General features: G+C 41.7%; 1 protein-coding gene and 1 long non-coding RNA gene across 5 annotated transcripts in view; one reads left to right on the top strand and one right to left on the bottom strand.

Annotated features, from left to right (window-relative positions):
- The window catches only part of LOC127056539 (phosphatidylinositol-binding clathrin assembly protein-like), a 47,214-nt gene extending 42,550 nt beyond the window's left edge, over nucleotides 1-4,664 (bottom strand). For 3 of the 4 annotated variants that reach the window (XM_050964504.1, XM_050964505.1, XM_050964506.1), the window contains exon 1: nucleotides 4,177-4,664. In XM_050964504.1, coding sequence (XP_050820461.1) covers nucleotides 4,177-4,306 — 130 coding nt within the window. In that variant the 5' untranslated portion in view covers nucleotides 4,307-4,664. The remainder of the gene's footprint in view (nucleotides 1-4,176) is intronic. The other variant, XM_050964507.1, reaches the window with a different exon arrangement.
- On the top strand, nucleotides 19-21,333 carry LOC127056576 (uncharacterized). Its single transcript, XR_007775855.1, has 2 exons — nucleotides 19-4,002; nucleotides 20,527-21,333. It is a non-coding gene; the product is annotated as an uncharacterized LOC127056576 (long non-coding RNA).
- The last annotated feature ends 1,099 nt before the right edge of the window (nucleotides 21,334-22,432 follow it).

The raw sequence follows: 22,432 nt of genomic DNA, 5'->3' as shown, positions 1-22,432 counted from the left end.
TGAACTATAGAAGCGACTAGGTATTTTTATTCCACTTCACAAATTAGTCTGGTTATAAATATGACAATCTTCTTAAAAGCAAATAAATTATCAAGTTAGATTGTGATATTCTGAATTAGTTATAAAAATTGAAATAGGGCATTTCCCCCCCACCTCAAATCTAAACAAGTAAACTATGTAATGGATATCACCATCTATCCTACATTTAGGTTGGGATTGTCAAAAGCACTCAGTATTGATTTGTTAGGACAAAGTTGAGCTGTTTTTGAAGTCTCATCCCTAGTTTCTAATCTTTACCTCTTAAGACAAAGTCCACTGAAACACATACCAAATTTAGCAGGCTTGATGTCATAAAAACACTTTAACCCATTTCAGTTTTGATGCAATCACCTTCAATATTTATTATTACATACACTAACTATTCTAAAAGAACAATAAGGTTGCAGAGTCAAGCACTCAAAACTTAGAAAACGTCAATGAAAGATGTCCATTGAACCTTTTCCATGGATTGGAAACTAGAATACAGACATAAAACCTTCCATTACACACTTTGAATTCCCTTCCGCTGTCCTTCTTGAAGGATTATGTGAGGTGGAGGTGTGAGAAGAATAGCCCTTTGCTCTTGTATTAACTGTCTTAGGGCCTCACCCCATGCACAAAAATGAAATTAAAACACTAGCTGTGTGCATATATTCCTTCCTGTAGAAATGACAATACACACCCTTTATGAGTAAATGCAGAGTATCAATAAAGAAGGTATTAAAGACTGGCGCAAAAATACTGGACTGTGACACCATGGGCAGTACAAAAGAGCGTTTAAAAATAGGTACTGTCAATTGGATTACATATTTAATTGGCATTATTACATATTTTACTGCATAGTCATCTTCTACTCTCGTGACAAAAAATTACACCCTCTTCTCTTCTGCCAAAATGCATTCAGACAAAACCAGAAAGTGTCCAAGATTACTGATATGCAAAGAAAACACTAAAATATATTGCAAAAGTAAAAAAAAAGCTTGGTATATAAGACAAGAAATAATCCAAAATTTAACAATGATACCTCCCTAGAATACTTCTAATGATATGATAACATATACAAAGGTATATTTAGATGTTATAAATTTTCCCCTGGTTACAGGATATTAGTATGGGAAAACGGTATATTTTACAGGCTGCTAAAACAGTGGTATTAGCAAGCATCTTGAAATGTCCAGGTATTGAACATTTTAAGAAAAACCCACTGTTTTACTCACTACTGTTTAACTGTTCCTTTGAAGTATGAAACAGAAAATATTGGACGTCTCCTCCCTACATATTCTAATGTGTTACCACAGGGTTGCTCATCAGTGTGACTGCAATCAGATCTAGGCAGATGGACTTTGCGCAAGCAGAATGGTCCAAGTGAGTCAAAGAGGGTCTACAAAGCACAAAAGTCTGCCTGTGCAGATTGGACTGCAGGATCAGAGCCTAATTTTGCAATGTATAAGTACAATTTTCATTAGCTGTGCTATTGCAGTGCTAGTCCCCATTCCTACATAACGTTTAAAACTTGTATACTCTACGGACTGTAAATTTTAACTGTCTGATTAATCAACAGCAGGAAATATCTTGTAACTTTTCCCCTCAATTTTTCCTAGGTATGTCTTGATTTCCGTATACTTAAATGAAAAAAAAAAAAACTTGGCTTTGCTGTTTCTTTAAATTTCTATTTGAGTCAAATAATTCAATGTAATTTGAATCCCAGGTAAATACTACCAATCAAAAATTTAAATCAGTTTTCTTGGGCTAAAACTCTGCCTACTATATAAGATGCTAGCCTCAATACAGGTTTTATTTATTTTTTAAAAACTAGTTTTAGATCAGTTTACTTTCTCCCCAATGTGTTCGTGGCAGAGTTTACATTGCCAAGCAAGTGATCTGTTCTGAAAACAAAGAAGTGGGGATTGTGAAGTCAGCAGACACAGAACATTCGACCCACTGCATAAGATGCACTCTAAAGACAGAGCCAACAAGAAAAGTGAGGTGTGCATTTGCGGGTGATTCTGATCTACTTTAAAAATAAAAGATATCTAATCCTACTCAAGTACTGCAACATAAAATTGGGGGGTGGGAAGAGACGCTGGAGAATAAAGTAAGCGGGGAAGTTAGGAGAATCTCAGTGATCCACTGGGAATGCAGAAATACCACCATAAAAGTTACTTTACTTTGGTCTAATACTTTAACATTATGAAAAATAGAGCAGCTGATTTACTTTTGGGACATTGTGACCTACATTAAAAATGGAATATTTCCATTCACACGGCTCTGATCCCTTGACTTAACAAAAATTAATTATGTGACTGTACTAAGCAGCCCAACAGAAACAAAGTCAAAGCTCCATAACACTATGCAAGTGCTTACATACACACCCCCCCACACACACACATGTAGGTCTTTGCCTATAACAATGTTTTCTTAACATTAAGTGTTTTTCTTACTATTTAAATGTGAGTGTATTTGGAGATATTTAGTATTAGTCTGAGGAAGAGCACTGAAGCTGGGCATAGTCCACGACAAATGTAGAAACCCTCAGCAGGCATAAACTAGTCCTGGGATTCATTTTTGAGCAGCAATGAGGGACCAGGAGGAGACCACAGTAGTTTTCCCTTTAAGCAAAGCCCTATTTCTGCTTTGTTCTGTGCAGGAAATATATTTACCACACTTCTAAGAAACATACTTTATGCATATTTCAGCTATATGATCATATACTTTAATATCCTACCTGCTTATGTAATGACTGCTCTCTTAGCCAACATACTAGAAATTGAACCTGGGACCTCCAGACCTAAAAGTAGGAGCTGCCAGCTTAAGCCAAAAAGCAAAGGATGCCTTCCTAGCTTATGGCTGTAATAACTCAACCTTTGTGGATCTGCACAGAGGGAAAGCTGTAACTAACACACACACACCAGAAACAAGAGAAAAAGTTCTGTACACCTGTGATCCAAATGACAAATGCTAGATAGAAGTTTAAGCCTTGCCCCTGAAAAACAGTTAGGATGTATTACACCATGACGGCTTCTGTGAAAAATTTCAGTGAATAAGTCTACATTATAACCACTCCCATGATGTCTCCTCACTTCTTATACGCAGTCCAAATTATGCTTATTTGTTCTTAATAGCAGAAAAATCCATGTCAAACCATGGAATTCCTTCTACACAAATCCCTATAGAAAAATGATACCTCTAAATAGAGATCTGTATCAAAAGACATCCCAAGGCATCTGATGAACACAATACAATCTCAGTGGAAGTTACTGTGGTGGCAAGTTGAAGACAGAAGGTCAGGCAACTTACATTTCCTCATTTTTTGAGTTACTTCAGACTCAGTTTTATTTTAAAGTGATGCACTCAATACAGTAATCAAGTCAACAGCTGAAACCTTCAGACAACTAAGAAGAACCTCTCACTTTCACCATTTTGTGTCTTCCTGTTAAGTTGCAATTTATGGATTTCAGGTGTACCTCTCAACTTCAATCTACCATAGGCAGCAGAAAAAGAAAACGAAAAAATCTGGCATACTAGAAATAAAATATCTGAGAAAGCTGCTATTAAATGTTAGGTATGTCATCATTTTGAAGGGCCTCCATACAGTACCTGGGTTACCATATTAATCTGCTTTCTCTCTTAAAAGTCATACTATTTCCTGAACAGCAAGAGCAGTGCCTACAAGTCTCATGCTGGACATTAACAGCGGAGTTAAACAGCATCACTAATTACACACACTTGTCTCCACACAGTAACATCCAGGTGTTTTATGGACACGTTTCCAAGCTCACTTTCTTGCAGGGGGTAGAATCTCACCCTCCTGAAACTGTCACGGCTCCAGGTCGCCCTTCTAAGGCTGTGGCGGCACAGTCACCTCCTCCCGCCTCTCTTCTCCGCCCCATTATCTCAGGGGCGACAGAAAGCGAAGCGATGTGGTTTCTAAAGGGAGCTGGTGCCGCCTAACAGCCAGAGCAGGTGACTGACAGGAATCGTGAGTCCTATTCCTGGCGCTGCACCGCCTCTGTGGGCCCCGAGGCCAAGCATTTCACCTCGGCTTCCTCAGCCGCCAGACGGGAGGGGAGTCGCGATGCTCCCCCGCCTCGGCCGTGCCGAGGCGCCGCTCGGCCCGGCGTGCTGGGGGATACTCACAGTCCAGGTGCTTCTTCTTCGGCCCCATGACTTCGTGGGTCGTCGCCTTGCAGACGGCTTTGGAGATGGCTGACCCGGTGACACTGTGCTGGGCGGCCGCGATGCGGTCGGTGATCGACTGGCCCGACATCTTCCGCTCCGCCGGCCCCCCTCACCAGCCTGGGGTCCGCCCGGCCTGCCCCGCACCGCGCCCAAGGGGAGAGACGGGACTGACACCCGCCGGGAACCAGCCCGCCCTGGGAGCGCCCGCAGCCTAGGAATCAAGGTCCCCTGCAGCCCCTGCTGTGCGCCGGGGGCCAGGGTACCGCAGGCCCCTGCCTCCTTCCCTGAGCTGCTCGCCGGGCCCGGGCCGACTGGGCCGCACTGCTCTCCGAGGGTGGGGGAGAGGAGAGGGGCTCACTCCGCCGCGCGCCCCGCTTGGTCTCCTAGGCTCCGCTCCGGCTTTTCCTTTCACATTTCCACTCCCAGACAAAATGGCGGCGGCTCCGCCTCGGTGGCGGAATCACGTGACCTAGCGGCTTCCCCGCCTCCCCTCACTTCGGTCGCGTTAAGGTGGAACCGGTCCGCTCGCCTCAGAGCGGTGCTGGGGTCAGGGGCAGAGTTAGCGCAGAGCTTCCCCGAACTACCTCCAAAATACACCCGAAATCCAGGTGCTACCAGAGCCTCTCAATAAACCCCTGCCCATCTCAGGGAGCCGCACCCCAAAAGTGTGTCCGTCCAGCCCCCCAGGGTGCTCAGGCAACCCCCCCCCCCAAGAAATACCCCAAATCCGGGGCTCCCTCCGACAAGCACTGTAACATATGGTAGTGTTAAATTAACCTTGGCCTCCCACTTGCTTTCCTGGCCAGAACAGCAGAAAGAGGGGGCGGGGGAGTGGGAGGTGTTCCCTGCCTTGTTCCTTGCCCCGCAAAGCTTTTCCAGGAGAGAAAACGTGGTTGCATTTTGTTATGCGCTGAGCCAGGGGGTGGCCTTTTATGGCCCCAAAAAACACACACACATTCAATTAAACAGTTAATTTGCTGGGAGACAGAGTCATAGGTGCAACATCCGCTTAAATAAGTGTCCAGGCAAGTGCTGCTGAATTAGACATGAGTCTTTGTAAAGGGATCCTGGGTGGGTGTGCTACTCATCTTGTTTTTTGGAGGACTTATTCGATTTTCAAGAGTCACACAATTAAAAAAAAAAATCCCCCAAGCCCCAGGAATTTGGATCAAGATGTGGATCATACAGCTTGAATTGTAGTTTCAGACTGCCTCAGCACATCAGGAAGTTATGAAATGATGCCAGCCATGATGTGGCATGAAGATGTTGCAATGCAATGTTTGCTATGTTGCAGTTAGCAGTCCTCTAAGGAAACTTAGAAAAGAGGGAAAGGCTCCTCCAAGAAAAAAAATTGTCATTTTTCTTGGCCCTTTTGTCCGCTGTCCTCATCTGATTCTTGCTCCTCATGAGAAAGAAAAACTTGCTGCTATTCTGTTTTTCTGCTGTGGATAAGGGAAGTATTACAAACACTAGTAAAAGAACAATTGTGCATTGTCAAAGTGATGGAAGATATGGCCTAATAGGTCTTATTTGCATCTCTAGTTTCTGTGGCCAAGGTCTCTCAGCTACATCTGTGCAACACCATTGGCTTTAGTGGAATTGCTCTGATACAAAAGGGGAAACTTTGGCCTGAACAGCTGGCTTCCTTGCTAGTCTCTTCCCACTGATCCTATGATGAGTCTGTGTATGATCAAATATACTAAGAGCTTCATGAGTGATTCCTTCACAGAGGGCATAAATTGATTCATGGAGACTGAAAACCTTTCTTTAGCTACAGTGGAAGCTATCTGACATTGGTTTGACTATGAGGATATGTCCTGTTTCTTTAAAATTGTAACTGGAAGCCAAACAGGATGGCAGCTGGGGATAGATCAGAATGGAGGAGAAGGGGTAGCTTACTACATATGTACATTCAATTCTTTGCTGAGACAGCCAACAAGGAGAGTGGTGACTGTCAAGTGTGATAGTGGTCTTTTGTGATATGGACACCTGTCCATTAGGACCTGGACTGTATCCAACAACTTATTTCAGATGTGCTGTCAAACTATAATCAATCAAATGGTGATTATATTTGGCCACTGGATTAAACAGTCTAGAAATGATAGACTGTGTAACTCATTAGCAATTCCCTTGATCCATCCATTGCTGCTGGCTAAAATAGTGCAGATGGTTAAGTGGAACTGTAGAAGTGAGTCAGGGCCTTCTCTTGCTTGGAATAATTTTGTAGCTGAAATTCACTAATCTGGTTTGTGGGGTTTGGATTGCTTCCCATAGGTCAGTTTGTTGTGATTTTGAAAGACTGTTTTAGACACTCTCCTGTCTATATTCATAAAAAATGGCAGCTCTTGGAATAAGACAAGACAGAAGCAGCAGCTCTTTGAAGAAAATCTCTTATTGAGCGTCTGCTCTTCCCACTCCAATGGTAGTCAGTCACAAAACTCCCATTGACTTCAATGGGAGTGGAACACGACCCGTAGAGCAAAATGAGTAATTTTACCTTTTTTGCAAAAAGAACAGGAGTACCTCTGGCAGCTTAGAGACGAACAAATTTGTTAGACTCTAAGATGCCACAAGTACTCCTGTTCTTTTTGCGGATACAGACGAACACGGCTGCTACTCTGAAACCTTACCTTTTTTGGATATTTTACTGAGTGGAAAAAGATACTTTTTGCTTTCACAAAGAAATCAGACTGTAGCACATTACTGCAAATTGCTCATCACAGCAGAAGTGCAGCAGAAGACAAAAATAATTTTAAATTCTGACTTCAGGCTGAGTGGGACACCTTTCCTCCCTGAAAACAAATACTTATTGCTGTATTCTCTGCTGCTCCATGTGTTAATCCAAGCGTATGTTGTGACCGACAGATATGGCAATCTCCCTGCAATATAATTGAAAGCCCTTATTGTGTTCAGTTTATGTATCATTGTGAGCTGGGGTCATCTGTAACTTCTCTAGGGGGGAGATGTGACAGATGTGAGATTTGGGAGTTCAAAAAACTATACTGAAAACATGCCAGACAAGTATGGACTTTTGGACAATACGTATTAAGTTGATTTCCTGGGGTATCCCTACAGAGAGGTTAATCAAATTCCCCACTCTAGTTATGCAAAAACCCAGTCTTTTGAAGCTATACCCTGAGGAGAGGGTGTTTTTCTGTTGATTACCTGTTACACAGCCCAAGATCAGAGGCCCGAGCTGTATAAAAAAATTGGCTGATTGGCCTGGTTTCAGTTCTGGATCTAAGACAGATATGAACTTGTAACCATTGGCTAAACCCAGTTGTGGGTTTAGAAGGACTGAAACCTACCAAAGCCCTAGGCTGGAGTTGGGTTGACCTTTGATAAGCATTTTAGCATGTGTATAGGTTCTTTTATTGCTTTAATGTGTTTTCTCTATCTTGCTTTTACTTTAAGAATAAATATGCTTGCTTAGAAGGAGCTATGTGATAACTTACAACTGAATGCAATACTGTGCTCATAGCCTTTGGAGAGAAACCACAGTGCAGCCTTGTAGGCAGTCAGGCTTGCTGGGGATATCACAGGGTAAACCAGGGAGCTGTGCAGCCTTAATATGCCTGGTCAGGAGGGATATAAAGATGTGGGTCTCTACCCAGAAAAGGTGACGACTGGGAGCCAGAAATAAAAGTGGGTGCTCTTGGCGGACCATAGTGGGGAGAATACAGGTACAGTTACCCTGAAACTGTGACAGTGACATTATACAGGTCTGTCGCATCTTATGCGCATATAACATGCGCGATTTCAGCTTTATGCAGTCAGCAAAAACAAAAACAAAAAAAGAAAAATTAACAATTTTAATACTGTCCCATAGCGTAAGATGCGACAGACCTGTAATTATTTATCCTGTACTAACATTTCCAGACTGTGGCATTCCTCTGAGTCCCATGGTGACTAGGTGTCATTGTCACACCAGGAATTGTTGTTTGATTTTCAATAACGCCTTGAGGCTCCAGTCAGTCTTGAGGCTCTATTATATTAGACACTTCGAACACATGGTAAGAGACAGCCCCTGTCCTGAAGTTTACATTAGAAATAAGGCTCACCAGAATGACTATTTTGAAAACACTTATGCGTTTCTTTATCAAATAATCCATACATAGCACATTGTCAAAGAAACATGACAGTGCAGAGATATTAGCAGTCCTGTGATCCAACACACGTGTGTGGAGAAAGTGTTCCAACTCTTCTTTAAGGAAAAAAATACAACTCCTGACACAGGTGAAAGATTCATATGACCCAAGGGCATAAATGCACTAAAACATGATCACTGCTGTTAGTAATGACAAACACTTCCTGCAGTTAAAAAAAAAATTAAGAAATCTTCATTAGTCACTGTGGCAACTGGCAATCTCAAACTGCCTCAGTTTTGCCTTGAGACGGGTAGTGCTTAGAAAAAGCTTGAATCATCAAGGCCTGACATCAGAACTTCACTAGAAGAGAAGTTGAAGAGATTAAACAAACATTCTAAATATTTCTAACTCTTAGTAAGATAATACTTGAGTCATCTTGTACTGTGTGCTTGTGTAACTCTTGTTCCACTTCCACCACTGAATTATGTTGGTGCGTTGAAAGGAAAGACTCCTGAGCATGTTACACTACCCTAGTTGCATTTTCTTTTATCCCCTTGTATTTCTTAGCTTCTGCATTTATTTTTTCAGCAGTGTGTGTGTCTGTTTTAAAGGACACAGGTTTTAAATTATGCTAATTAATTATTATTGCATGTGTATTAACTCGCACTACTGCTTTATAAAGGAAAGAATGCCAACTTTTAAAAAAATCATGTGAGGGAAATGAACCTGATTCAGCTCTGAACATGTTTGGCATATTCCACTGTGCAAGTAAGTTCTTTTCCACTTTACTACAGATCCTGGGATCAATGGAACCTTTGAGCATGAAAAGGAATGGAGGACCTGGCCTTGATGAGCAAGAGAGAGCATAAATAGAAAGGGTGTGATGACAAGAGCATGACTTGATCTGTAATCCATTGATCCCAAGATGCATTTCTACATCTGTGACATAATTCAGACATTTTTGCTAGTAAACTGGAGATATTTGAATGGGTGAAATTCTGTGTCTGTGGGATCACATAAGGAAAAAGGTGAACAAAGTTACAAGATAACACAAGGGCAGAGTGAACTCATGGTGAACTCATCACAATTAAAGACATTCCAACTAACTGTAATGAAGGGAAATGTTTGCCAGCCTTCAATGCAGTATGATGAAGAAGAATATTTTTAAAAGTGTGTGAGAGAGAGTGTGTGTGTGTTGTGGGCAGACGGGCACATTATGCTACCACGGGAAATAATTTTAGTTAAGTGTAGATTTCTGTGAAGTCTGAGGGAAATCATGCCAAAACACGCGCACACACAAAACCTATGTCAGTCCCTCACAATCCTCATGGTTGAAAATAATTCCTCAGAGGAAAAATAGTTGTTGCTGAGCTTGCAGCCCTTATGAAAGCACTGCAATACTCTAGTAATGGCCCAAAAATACTGAGAGTGAAATACAAGGTCTGTGTACCACTAAGCCTCACCAAACCCTACTGAGATGGGACAAAAGCTTTTATCCAACTCCCCTGAAGACTGGTAGTTCAAATCCTAATCATCCATGTTTCAGGGGTTATGTATGCAACTAAACATAAAACCTGGTGTCTTTGGCTCTATTTAGTTTTAAAGAACTTAGAATATCTAAAATGTCTGTGGTATTTCCAATGCATAACAGTATGCAGGTAGTACTTGGTAGGCCACATATTAACTATCTCAGTATCTGTCCCACGTGAATAAATCATACTTCACATGCTCCTTAGTTAGGCAAAATTCTCATTGACAAACAATGGAAGTTTTGCCTTGGTGTGGATCTCAGGAGTTGTCCATAGTTTTGCAGTTGGGAATTTTCAGTATCAAGGAATTCTATGGGTGCAGCCATTGCAAGTATTATTGTTGCAATCTGTAAAGCAATTTGCTGACATTTTGAAGAACCAAATTAAAAATGTAGTTAAGTCATGCTTACAAATGTCATAGAAGAAAGATAGGCGCGTGTTCTTGGATCTCCAGCTATGGAAGCTGTTTTATAGTTCTTTGCTTCAAATTGAACTTGTTTCTTGAGGATTTTTTAGTGCCACAACACTAGATAGAATTTCAGTATAGTTTCTAAAATGCATCTAGGTAAGGTATGGTATTTTAAAGACTTTACAAGGAAGGCCACCAAACGATGTGATTGCATTACAGTTTATAAGAATATGACATAGCAAAAGTAAATGGATTAATTTTCTATAAGGACTGTGTTTCTGAGATGAACAAAACCATAGCTAGTTTGGTGTCTAACTCAAATTAAAAGACTTTTGAACTCTTCTACTCCAGAAATTATGTCTCAGATTTTAAAGATTCAGAAAGCATGAAAACAGAGTTCTCAGACTCCATACACCACACTAATTTTAAAACTGTAGATTTAAGCCAGCATTCCCAAACCTGGGCATCTAAAGTCAGGGTCTTATATCCATATATAGTTATTTAAATGAAAGCAGCCTATGCCTTCTACATAGGTGTTGAGTGGTTTAAGCTTTAACTCAGGAATAACAGTTGTTGCTTGCCCCTCTAGTTCCTCATGCACATTACTCACAATTTGTAAAGTAATATTTTTGTTTGTAGATGCAGTTTCTACATTAACATAGTCATTGGTATCATCATCAGCTCTGTAACGAAGGATAGCAACTATCTTAGGAATTACACTCAAGTCTCCATTGCAGCTCTTTTTCCATTTAAAAAACAAAAAAGAAGCCAACCAATACATTTCTTAGTTATGTCTCCATTTTCTTCACCCAGGTACAGTATGTTTCCCACTGGTGCGGGGCCATTTTGCGCGTACATCTACACAGCAAAGGAAGGGGGTGATTGTAACATAGGCAGCCTGTACTCTGACTAGCATGAGTAAAAAGAGGAGCCTGGAACTGCTACTGTTACTTAAGGAGGGAGAAAACATCTATTCAAAGGGAGAGTGATTTAGCCCTCAATTGCTGAGTAGCAGGTCTGCACTGCCTCTATGAAAACAGAGAGAAACAACTCACAAAACTGCTAACAACAACAAGAAGGAATATCTTATTAAAATCAGCTTGGAGTGATCCTAGGAATTACAAACTATCAAACCTTACTTCACTACCAAATAAATTGGTTAAAACAATAATTGGTTGGAAATACACAGCTTGTATGAACATGATAGGATAGCAACCAACCAACATGATCCCTGTAAAGGGAAATGTTGTCTCTCTAAATAGACAGAATTCTTTGAGCATGTTGGCAAAATAGCAGCTAACAGAGCCAAAATGGTTGATATAACTCATTTGGATTTTCAAAAAGAGCTGATTAGGTCCTTCACCAGAGGCTTTTAGGGACATTTGTATATACACTCTTTACAGAGTCACTCAGCTTAGCTATCCCTTTTTAATGAGGATGGTCTCACCACACAGAGCACTTCCTTTATCAGGACCAGATAGCCCCCACCAGCACATCTTTCTTGTGCTCTTTTATCCAGTCTCCTCCTGGTTAATGAGCTCATTAGCTACCCACCTCAATTGGATCTGGTGATTAGGAAATCCTTTCCTTATTGAGGTTCTCCTATGGGGCCAAACTGGTTAAAAAGTGACCAGCGTGCTGGTTCAGTTGCTGATTCCCAGCACTCCATCACAGATAGTTGATATTTATTTACATGTGTTATAAAAAATATATATACAATATGTTACAAACAGATGCATTTAATGTGCCCCTCTGCCCCACGCTTCTAATGTTCCTTGTTTTATTTGATTATGTAAACTCTTCAGGGCAAGGTCTGTGTCGTCCTGTGCCTTCAGCCAGTACCCAGCACATTGTAGACACCACAATAAACATAATAAAAATGGTGATGGCAGTGAACCAGTTAGTAACAGTAAATACAATGTAACTCCAGATTTCCCAGTGTAAAGCAAGAGCAATTTGATTCATTCTCTGTGTGATAACACTCTGTCTCTTTTTCTTAGGAAGGAAACCCAATGTGATTATTTTTACAGTAAAAATAATCCAAACTGACACTTGTTGTGCCCTGTTTTTTGACTTAGAGTGAGCGTTGGCTTTTGATTCTGAGCATGCAATGTGTGTAATTCCATGGTACTGGTTGATAAAGGAATAATTCCTCTTCTTTTATTAAATGAAAAGACTGCTGCCCCAGATGCAGCTTTTGTCAGATTAATGCAGGTGTGTGTTTTCCGCAATGGAGTCAAGAGGACAGGCAGACAGACGGGCTCTTCCCCTTTGATGCTACTATTAGGCTGATTAGGGTTCTGTTCCACACACACATCTTACAAATGAGAAAACATACTCTCGTATATACTGAATAGAAACTAAGTTTTATGTAATGTTGAGTTTAGCCTGTAACGTGTATTGACGGTATCGGCTGTCTTTGTATTATTCACAGAACACTGAACATTCAGCTGCATATGAAGTGGATTGGTTAGTGAAAGATGCTTCAACCAGCATTCTGTTCCAACACCTCCCGCCTCGTAGGGATCAGTTGTAATAATACTGCCTTATTTCATAAAGAGTAGTACAGTTATCATTCACAGATTCCCTCTTGAACTAGTGCATCTTTCACACTGTACTGGATATTTATAGCAATGGGAAAAGTAGCAGCATGTTAGCATGAGGAGGTAAACAATTGAATAGTGCATTTAATAAAATGTCACAATAACTATTAACTGTAAAAGATTAAGAATGAGTGAACGGAAGTCAGTGCCTCTTCCTGAGTCTGTAGCTGAACTTTGATTAAAATGGATGCCACTGTCATATCTTCTAGGTCAGCGTTTCTCAAATGCAGCCACTGTGGACTTTTCCTGCAGCCACTGTGGACTTTTCTTGCAGCCACGGCCTCCTGGGCTGGGGGGGGGGCGGGGGGCAAAGTAGAATCATAGAACTGGAAGGGACCTTGAGAGCTCATCTAGTCCAGTCTCCTGCACTCAAGGCAGGACTAAGTATTATCTAGATCATCCATGACAGGTGTTTTTCCAACCTGCTCTTAAAAAATCCCCAATGATGGCAATTCCACAACCTCCCTAGGCAATGTATTCCTTTGACAATTAGGAAGTTTTTCCTAATGTCCAACCTAAACTGCCCTTGCTGCAATTTAAGTCCATTGCTTCTCGTCCTATCCTGAGAGGTTAAGAAGAACATTTTTTCTCCTTCCTCCTTGTAACAACCTTTTATATACTTGAAAACTGTTATCATGTCCCCCCTCAGTCTTCTCTTCTCCAGACTAAACAAACTCACTATTTTCAATCTTCCCTCATAGGTCATGTTTTCTAGACCTTAAATCATTTTTGTTGCTCTTCTCAGGACTTTCTCCAATTTGTCCACATCTTTCCTGAAATGTGGCACCAGAACTGGACACAATACTCCAGTTGAGGCCTAATCAGTGCAGAGTAGAGCAGAAGAATTACTTCTTGTGTCTTGTTTACAATTCTCCTGCTAATACATCCCAGAATGATTGCTTTTTTTTTCAACAGTGTTACACTGTTGACTCATATTTAGCTTGTGATCCACTATGATCTCCATATCCCTTTCTGCAGTACTCCTTCCTAAACAGTCATTTCCCATTTTGTATGTGTGCAACTGATCATTCCTTCTTAAGTGGAGTACTTTGCATTTGTCTTTATTGAATTTCATCCTATTTACCTCAGACCGTTTCTCCAGCGGTCCAGATCATTTTGAATTTTCATCTTATCCTCCAAAGCACTTGCAACCCCTCCCAGCTTGGTATCATCTGCAAACTTTAGAAGTGTACTCTCTATGCCATTATCTAAATAATTGATGAACCAGACGCAGAACTGATCCCTGCAGGACCCTATTCAAAATGCCATTCCAACATGACTGTGAACCACTGATAACTACTCTCTGGGAATGATTTTTCCAACCAGTTATGCACCCATCTTATAGTAGCTCCATCTAGATTGTATTTCCCTAGTTTGTTTATGAGAAGGTCATGCGAGACAGTATCAAAAGCCTTACTAAAGTCAAGCTATACCACATCTACCATTTTCCCCCTATCTACAAGGCTTGTTACCTTGTTAAAGAAAACTATCAGGTTGGTTTGACTTAAATTGTTTTTGAAAAATCCATGTTGTTATTTTTCACCTTATTGTCTTCTAAGTGTTTGCAAATTGATTGCTTAATTATTTGCTCCATTATCTTTCCAGATACAGAAGGTAAGCTGACTGGTCTGTAATTCCCTAGGGGGGTGTCATAACTATAAAGGGAAGGGAACAGCCCTCCTGTGTACAATACTATAAAATCCCTCCTGGCCTGAGATACCAAAATCCTTTTACCTGTAAAGGGTTAAGAAGCTCAGGTAACCTGGCTGACACCTGACACAAAGGACCAATAAGGGGACAAGATACTTTCAAATCTTGGTGGGGGGAATCTTTGTGTGCTCTTTGTTTTGGGGGCTGTTTGCTCTTGGGACTAAGAGGGACCAGACATCAATCCAGGCTCTCCAAATCTTTCTGAACCAGTCTCTCATATTTCAAACTTGTAAGTAACAGCCAGGCAAGGCATGTTAGGTTTATCTTTGTTTTCTCAACTTGTAAATGTTCCTTTTTGCTGAGAGGATTTACCTCTGTTTGTTGTAACTGTGAACCTACACCTTAAGGGGGTTCCTCAGGGCTCTTTGAATCTGATTACCCTTAAAGTTATTTTCCATACTGATTTTACAGAGATGATTTTTTACCTTTCTTTCTTTAATTAAAAGCCTTCTTTTTTAAGAACCTGATAGATTTTTCCTTGTTTTAAGATCCAAGGGGTTGGATCTGGACTCACCAGGAACTGGTGAGGGAAAAGGATGGGGAATGGTTAATTTCTTCTTGTTTTAAGATCCAAGAGTTTGGATCAGTGTTCACCAGGGAATTGGTGGAGGGATATAATCTGGGGGGAGGTAGACAGAGTTTCCCAAGTAACTCTTAAATGATTTGGGTGGTGGCAGTCAAACTAGATCTAAGCTGGTAATTAAGCTTAGCGGTTCTCGTGCAGGTCTCCACATCTGTACCCAAAAGTTCAGAGTGAGGAAGGAACCTTGACAAGGAGTTGTCCTTATTTCCCTTTTTATAGATGGGCACTATATTTGCCCTTTTCCAGTCTTCTGGAATGTCTCCCATCTTCCATGACTTTTCAAAGATAATTGCTAATGGCTCAGATATCTCCTCAGTCCGGTCCTTGAGTATTCTAGGATGCATTTAATCAGGACCTGGTGATTTGAAGACATCTAACTTGTCTAAGTAATTTTTAACTTGTTCTTTTCCTATTTTAGACTCTCGTCCGACCTCATTTTCACTAGCATTCAGTATGTTAGACGTCCAATTGCCACCAACTTTCTTGGTGAAAACTGAAACAAAGAAGTCATTAAGCACCTCTGCCACTCCCTCGCCCGCTTTCTCCTGGATGCCCTGCCTTGGTGGTACCTGCTGGGGCCGTCAGCAGGTGTTGGGCCCTGCTATCCTCTGGAGACACCTGGGGCACAATGCTGGAGGAGTAGGCACTCAGTGGGTTCTCCATTTACCCAGGGGCGGTGGGGCTCAGGCTTTGGGGTTTAGTCCTAGTGTGGCAGACTCTAGCTGTGGAGCTTCAGGCTCCAGTCCCGGTCTCTGGCTGCACAGCAGCAGGCCTCAGACTCCAGTGGCAGGGCTTCAGGCTCTAGCCCTCTACTGCCTCCCTTGGCCCTCCCATCCAGGGCTTAATTTGTCCCCAGGCTTGCCGGGACTGAGTAAGTCTGCTATGAAAAGTGATACTTAAATATTTGTTAATATCACTTTTCACAACAGATTTACTAGCTAGCAATAAATAAATTACAATGATTTGGACATGTCTATGTGCATATTTATTTGTTTTCCCTAAATCTAATTAAGTATTTTAGGAAAAAGTGTGAGAGTGGCCATCAGCAAGAGTTGGTGGCCACACTCTGAGGCTACCAAAAATTTGTCCTGAGAACCCCTATTCTAAGTCCAGTCCTTTGATGTTTCTCTGCAATTTACTCAGAACTGATGGATTCTTGGGGATAGAACATAAGGAACAATCCTGAACTGACCGTGTGAATTGACAGTGTGACAGGTTTTTTCCATCTGTAGGATTCTGTGAAACTATTATAAGTCTGACAGGAATAAAAGTTACATCGGTTGTGGAAGAAAGAGTACCTAGCTTTCCTAACTTGCCGGGGGAGTGGCTGATTGTTCCTCTGCTTAAACTAAGATGTGAAGAAACAGAAAACAAAGAAGACAAGGTTAGAGACTGAGGATGGGGAGCTACGAAGAATACTGGCCAGTAGGCACAGGATAGTCTCTTATCCTGGAGTGCCATGAATCAGCCTCCCCTCTTCATTTAGAGTCTCCCTGCTGCTGAATTGGAGTGGGCAAAGCCCTCATTTCTATGCAGATGGTTTCTATAGATTGTGAGGGGGAATGGGAGGGGTGGAGAGCTGCAGGCGAACCACTGCAGTGGAGGAGAATAGGCCAGCCATCTGCACCTGAAGATATCGGAGAAATAAAGCCAACTGACTTCTCTGGAACGTGTGGGTGGGGAGGCTTCCCCCAACAGAAGATAATAGTGGCCCTAGTACTTTCTGGGGCAGAAGAGGATATTCCCATGCTCATAGTTTTGTCTGTCTTTGAGTTTTAGGAGTTAGAGCCCAAAAGTACAAGCAAGAAGTAGGGGTTACAAATCCCCATGCATCCAAATGAATAAAATATTCACGTGAGCCTCTGTGAAAAGAAGCTGCTGAACGTCCTACAACTCTAAAAGGCACAAAGGAGAGACATAGGCTGGACAAATAAACTCAGCCTAGAAAATGATAAAGAGAAGAATCAGAAGGAATATAGATAAGAGTCAAAATAAGAAAAATGAACTCAAAGTACAGCAGCTGACAGACTTACATACACTGTGTGACACAGATCACAGCCATTCCACCTTCAAAGTGTTATACAGATACTACTCAGCAAAACCTCCAAAACATTAAGGGATGATCCAGAATTAGGGTGACCAGATGTCCTGATTTTATAGGGACAGTCCCGATTTTTGGGTCTTTTTCTTATGTAGGCTCCTATTACCCCCAACCCCCATCCCAATTTTTCACATTTGCTGTCTGGTCACCCTATCCAGAGTACAGTATGTTGCACTATAGCTGAGTAGAGTGAGATATTGCTCAGTGTGTTATCTATCCAGGACAAAGTCCAAACATTCTGGTGAACTAAGAGAGAGCTTTGCACTAGTGTGACCTGAATATGCAGATAGTTAAATACACATGCTTTCTCTTGTTTAGAATTCAAATTGCTCTGTTTTAGTTGCCAGCTTGCAGAGGCCAGTTGGTGAGATATAAAAGTATAAATGGTACCATTGCTTGAGGCAGACAGGAAATGACAACCACTGTTACTAGAGAATTACCTATGCAAACAGCACAAGTGTAAGAATGACGTATGGCCGGTGTAATTTACGGTACTGATCAAGAAACGGTAATTAGATTTATTATAATTGACACATCTTGCCATGATGTCAACTAACTTTTGTTTTAATCTTCCAAGTGTGAAATAGAAGCAGCTGAAAGTTAATGCAAAATTTCATTTTGGAGAATTGTGCAGACAGCAGGCCAAATTCTCTCACATATACACTTGCTACACCACTGGCTTCAGTGGGTTTGTAGTTATGCAGCTGAAAGCAGAATGTTAACCTAGGAATTTAGGACCGTTAAAATCCAACGCCAAGGACCAGGTTCAGGGCTCAATCCTACAAAGTGCTGATCAGGTTGGTCTCAGTCCAGGAAAGCACTTAAACACATGTTTTTCCAATAGCAAACATAAAGTTAAAAAACAGGGATGCTTCATTTCCCCCCATGCTATCACCACATTCTTTAGTTCATCAGGACAGCTATGGTCACAATTAAAGAGATTCCATCAACTTGGAAAGAAAATTAGCTAAGAAGCCCTAGGAAGGTATATCAAGGCCCATCTTATTTGCCTTGATAAAATAAAGGCTGAGAGATGTTCACTTTCAGTTAACTTATGAACCATGGGCCTGACTGATCACGGCAATAGTTTTTAAGCATTATTGCCATTAAAAGTCAAGGCGGCTTTTGGTATGACATGACACATCCAAAGATCTTCGCTGTCTCTTATTGATAAGCACCAGCAATTTGCTAACACGAGGTAATGATGTTCTTTCACTGAAAGCGTTTTCTTTTTTCCTCTAAATGAGTTGATATCAGTGAGGCCAAGAGGTACCTGCAGAGAAGAGAGTCTAGGTTTTGAGGCCTGGATCCTTAAAAGTATTTAGGAGCCTAACTTCCTTGATTTCAATGAGAGTTAGGCATCTAAGCCCCTTGGAGGATCTGGGCCTAAGTCTTCTGATAGATCACAGGGTACCAAGATGCTTGTCAAGTCATTGGATCAAAGTAAGGTGTGCTGTTTAAATTAGTGTAAGTGGATTTGCTTACACTCAGACTCCCATATGCATAGGTGTTGACTCTGAGAGAGCTCTGGATCTGGAGCACCCACAGGGAAAAAGTGGTGGGTGCTGAAAACCTACCAGCAACCCCCCATCAGCTCCCCTCTTTCCCGCAGTGCCTCTTGCCTGCTGGTGGCCTTGCCAATTGGCGCTTCCCCCTTTCTCCCCACGCCTCCCACCCGCCGTGATCAGCTGTTTCGTGCCATGCAGGAGGCTCTGGTCGGGGGAGGAGCGAGGGCGCAACATGCTCGAGGGAAGGGGTGGAATGGAGCGGGAAGAGGCGGGGTGGGGGCAGGGACTTGGGAGAAGGGGTGGTGGGAAGAGGTGGGGTAGGACGGGGCTTGGGGGAAGGGGTGGGGTGAGGTAGGGCCTGGGGCAGAGCCAGGGTCAAACACCCCTGGCACATTGGAAAGTCGGCGCCTGTGCCCATATGGTCAGTTAGTATAGAACTGCTTCCTAACAGTGTAGATCCTGCAAGATATTTACAACCACCTACCAATATGCAAATGAGCATAAGGAAGCGTAAGAGGCTGTAATTGACATGCCAAGTTGCTGAAAGAAGTATTTTACGGAGAGTTAGGAGTGTCTTTACCTTGCACAGTTTTACACCTTGTTAGTTGCTTTTCTTGACACATTCTTCTTTTGGGGACATCTACAACAATTCTAACTTGATTAGACCCACCTTTGAACTTGGGCCTTTGTATTTTTGTGTATTGCACACAGAGGAAGTAAACATCACATCAGGAAGTGGTCAAACTATTATTTTACAACTGAGTTGCTAAACGTACGTAGAACAGAAGCCTACTCAACATGTTGCTGATCTGGCTTGTGATATGCAGCAGTGTTTAGTCTTTCTAGAAAACTTTGCTTGAAAAGTGTTGACATAAAAGTATTCAGCCTAGCTGAAGACCAAACAACATAGTTAGCAAGGAACTACTATATTTTTGCATTAACTCCTCAGTGAGAGTACTTTATTCTGATCCTCTTTGCTTGTTTTTGTAGGCATTTTTTCACGAGGTGAGGTGCTCTGAAAGGATGTTGGTGCATACTTAGTAAAAGAGGCACTTTTGAAAGCACATAGGTGTCTAACTTCCATTGAAATCAATGAGAGTTGGTGCCTAGATACCTTTGAAAATCCCAATAGGCACCTTTCTCTGTCCATAGACCCCTAAATCCCTTAAAAAATCTGGCCATTAGGAGCCTAAGTCTCTTTGACTTTCAGTGAGATTCTGGGTCCTCAGTGCTCAGGTCATTTCTGAAAATAGCTTACTGTATTTTTAGACTCCAAGATTTTAAGGGGAGGAATTATCCCTTTCTATGTGTCCATAAAGCACCCAGCATATTTTGGGTGCTACTGTAGTATAAACATACAAATATTGCTACTAATTAAATCAATTCCCCTCAAGGCAGAGCCAGAGAAAAGAGCTAGGCCTTTCACTATGCCATAAAGGCCAGTTAGACCATTGGAATGTTCCTTTTAGTTTCTAAACTTTTCTCTGCCCAGGGGATTCCTGGCTTTTGCAGGTGTGATGTGAATGGTATGGTACGTGCAACTATTCTTCTGTTTATCCTTCCTCTTTTCTTTAAATTACTGCATGGTTCTGTCTTTCTAACCCTCTCCCAGTGTAGAAAGGAATGGATTTTTCTTCCTACCCGTTCCCTAGGGGCTATCTGGATGACCGAGTGCTTCATTGTAGCCACAGCTCAGCAAAAGCTAATGGAAAACACTAGCGTTTCCCAATGAAAAGAGAAAGTCTCATATTCTTTTGTATTTCTCCTTTTATTTCAGCCCACGGCTGGAGAGACTACTGTACTTGGTGAGGAAATAGCAGTGGCTTCTTCTCCCCAGCTTGATTCAGAGAATCTGGAGCTGGTATTCAGCCACTCTCTGAAAATGACCGTCACTAGGTGAGAACCAACCCGGCTGTAGCTTGTATGAGGAGTAACAGGTACAGCAGCAGCCAACCAAGCGGAACAGAGACGGCTTTGGAATTCTGTGGTATAAAAAGGATTTATAGCAACAAGCTAAGGTCCATCTCAAGCAGGAAACAGGACAGGTTGGGGGGAAGGTACCAGTAAAGCCTGAAGAGCTGAAGTTGCAGAGCTAGCTGCTTACCTGTAACACAAGCAAGCTGCATAAATCTGAAGTAACTACTGAAATCAGCGGTGTTGCTGCAGATTTACACTGGTATACAGAGATCAGACTCTGGCCCTACTTATACTCCGAACTGTGGAAAGCTATAATCCATCATTATTGTATTTTCCTGTTCATGAATGTTTGCCTTCTATACTTCACCTCGATTTGCTCCGAGCTATCTCTTTCAAGCTTCCCCCATTGTCTTGCCTGGTAACACTGACTCCGTACCCATTCTTCTCTGATTGCACAAGTTCCTTGTGCTGATCATGCAGGAAGTATTTCCTGAGGTAGCATTTCCTGATGACTAACTACTGAGGAAATCAGCCCGGAGAGCGTGATGATGAATCTTTCTTTCTATTTTTTTTTTAATCTTAAAAAAATTCTCCCTTTCTACTATTTTTGAACTTCAAAAAGCCGGTCATGATAGAAATGTGTTTTCTATTAAAGACTCTAAATCTGGGTTCTCCCCTTTTTGAGAACAGAGCAATATACATCAAAAACCCCTATCAGTTTTCTGCTGGGTTACTGGCCTTTTTAAAAGTTTTATTTGCCAGTGTTCAGCATCTTGTGTTTTGGGGTTTTTTTATTACTATTATTTTTATTATTTGAACAAGGGTTTTGATTATTAGGAATATGGATAGTTGGGTTTGTGATGACTATGAGAAATGCATGGTGGATTGCTTGGTGGGTGTGAAGGTTGTGGAGCTCTCGAGACATCTAAACAGACTTATTTGTAGTGCTGGGGTGGAACCAGTGGACGTGGTACATAGGGAAAAGTAGGAGAGAGGTCCTGAAGGCAAATTTGGGCTGCTAGGTAAGAGATTAAAGTCTAGGACCTCCATGGTAACATTTCCTGAAATGCTTCCAGTTCCATGAGCAGGGCCAGTTAGACAGGCAGAACTGCAGGGTCTCAATTTGTAGATGAGATGATGGTGTAGGGAGGAGGGCTTTAGATTTGTTAGGAATTAAAGAACCTTTTGGTCAAGAAGGAGACTACACAGGAGGGTTGGGGTCAACCTAAACCAAAACAGAATTAGATTGCTGGCATGTAAAATCAAAAGCATTTGTAGAAGAGTTATTAAACTAAGGGCTGGATGAAAGCTGACAGGTGCAGAGGAGCACATGGTTCAAATAGAGAATGTCCCTTAGGGGAGGATCTATTAATGGGGATTCTCTATATCCTAAACAGGAGAGGATTGAAGCAGATAAAGTACAAGTAGGAGTTAAAGAGAAATAGTCAAATGAAAAGAATCTCATTCAATTAGACTAGATGACCCTTGTGTTCCCTTGTGACCCTATGATTCTATGAAGGCAGACAGCTAAATATTGACAAATTTTATAAGCGCTAGTGTAGAAATGCAAGAAGTATAGCTACTTGAGTTCCTGGTATTAAATGAGGCTATTGATATAATAGGCATCACAGAATCTTGGTGGAACCATGATAATCAATGGGACATGATAATACCAGGGTACAAAACATATAGGAATGAAAAAGTAGGTTGTACTGGTGTGGGAGTGGCACTACATGTGAAAGAAAGCATAGGGTCAAATATAGTAA

This window comes from Gopherus flavomarginatus, chromosome 8 (assembly GCF_025201925.1).
Source record: "Gopherus flavomarginatus isolate rGopFla2 chromosome 8, rGopFla2.mat.asm, whole genome shotgun sequence".
NCBI lineage: Eukaryota > Metazoa > Chordata > Testudines > Testudinidae > Gopherus > Gopherus flavomarginatus.
Note: the sequence above shows the minus strand (reverse complement) of the source record. Positions and strands in the feature narration are given on the sequence as shown.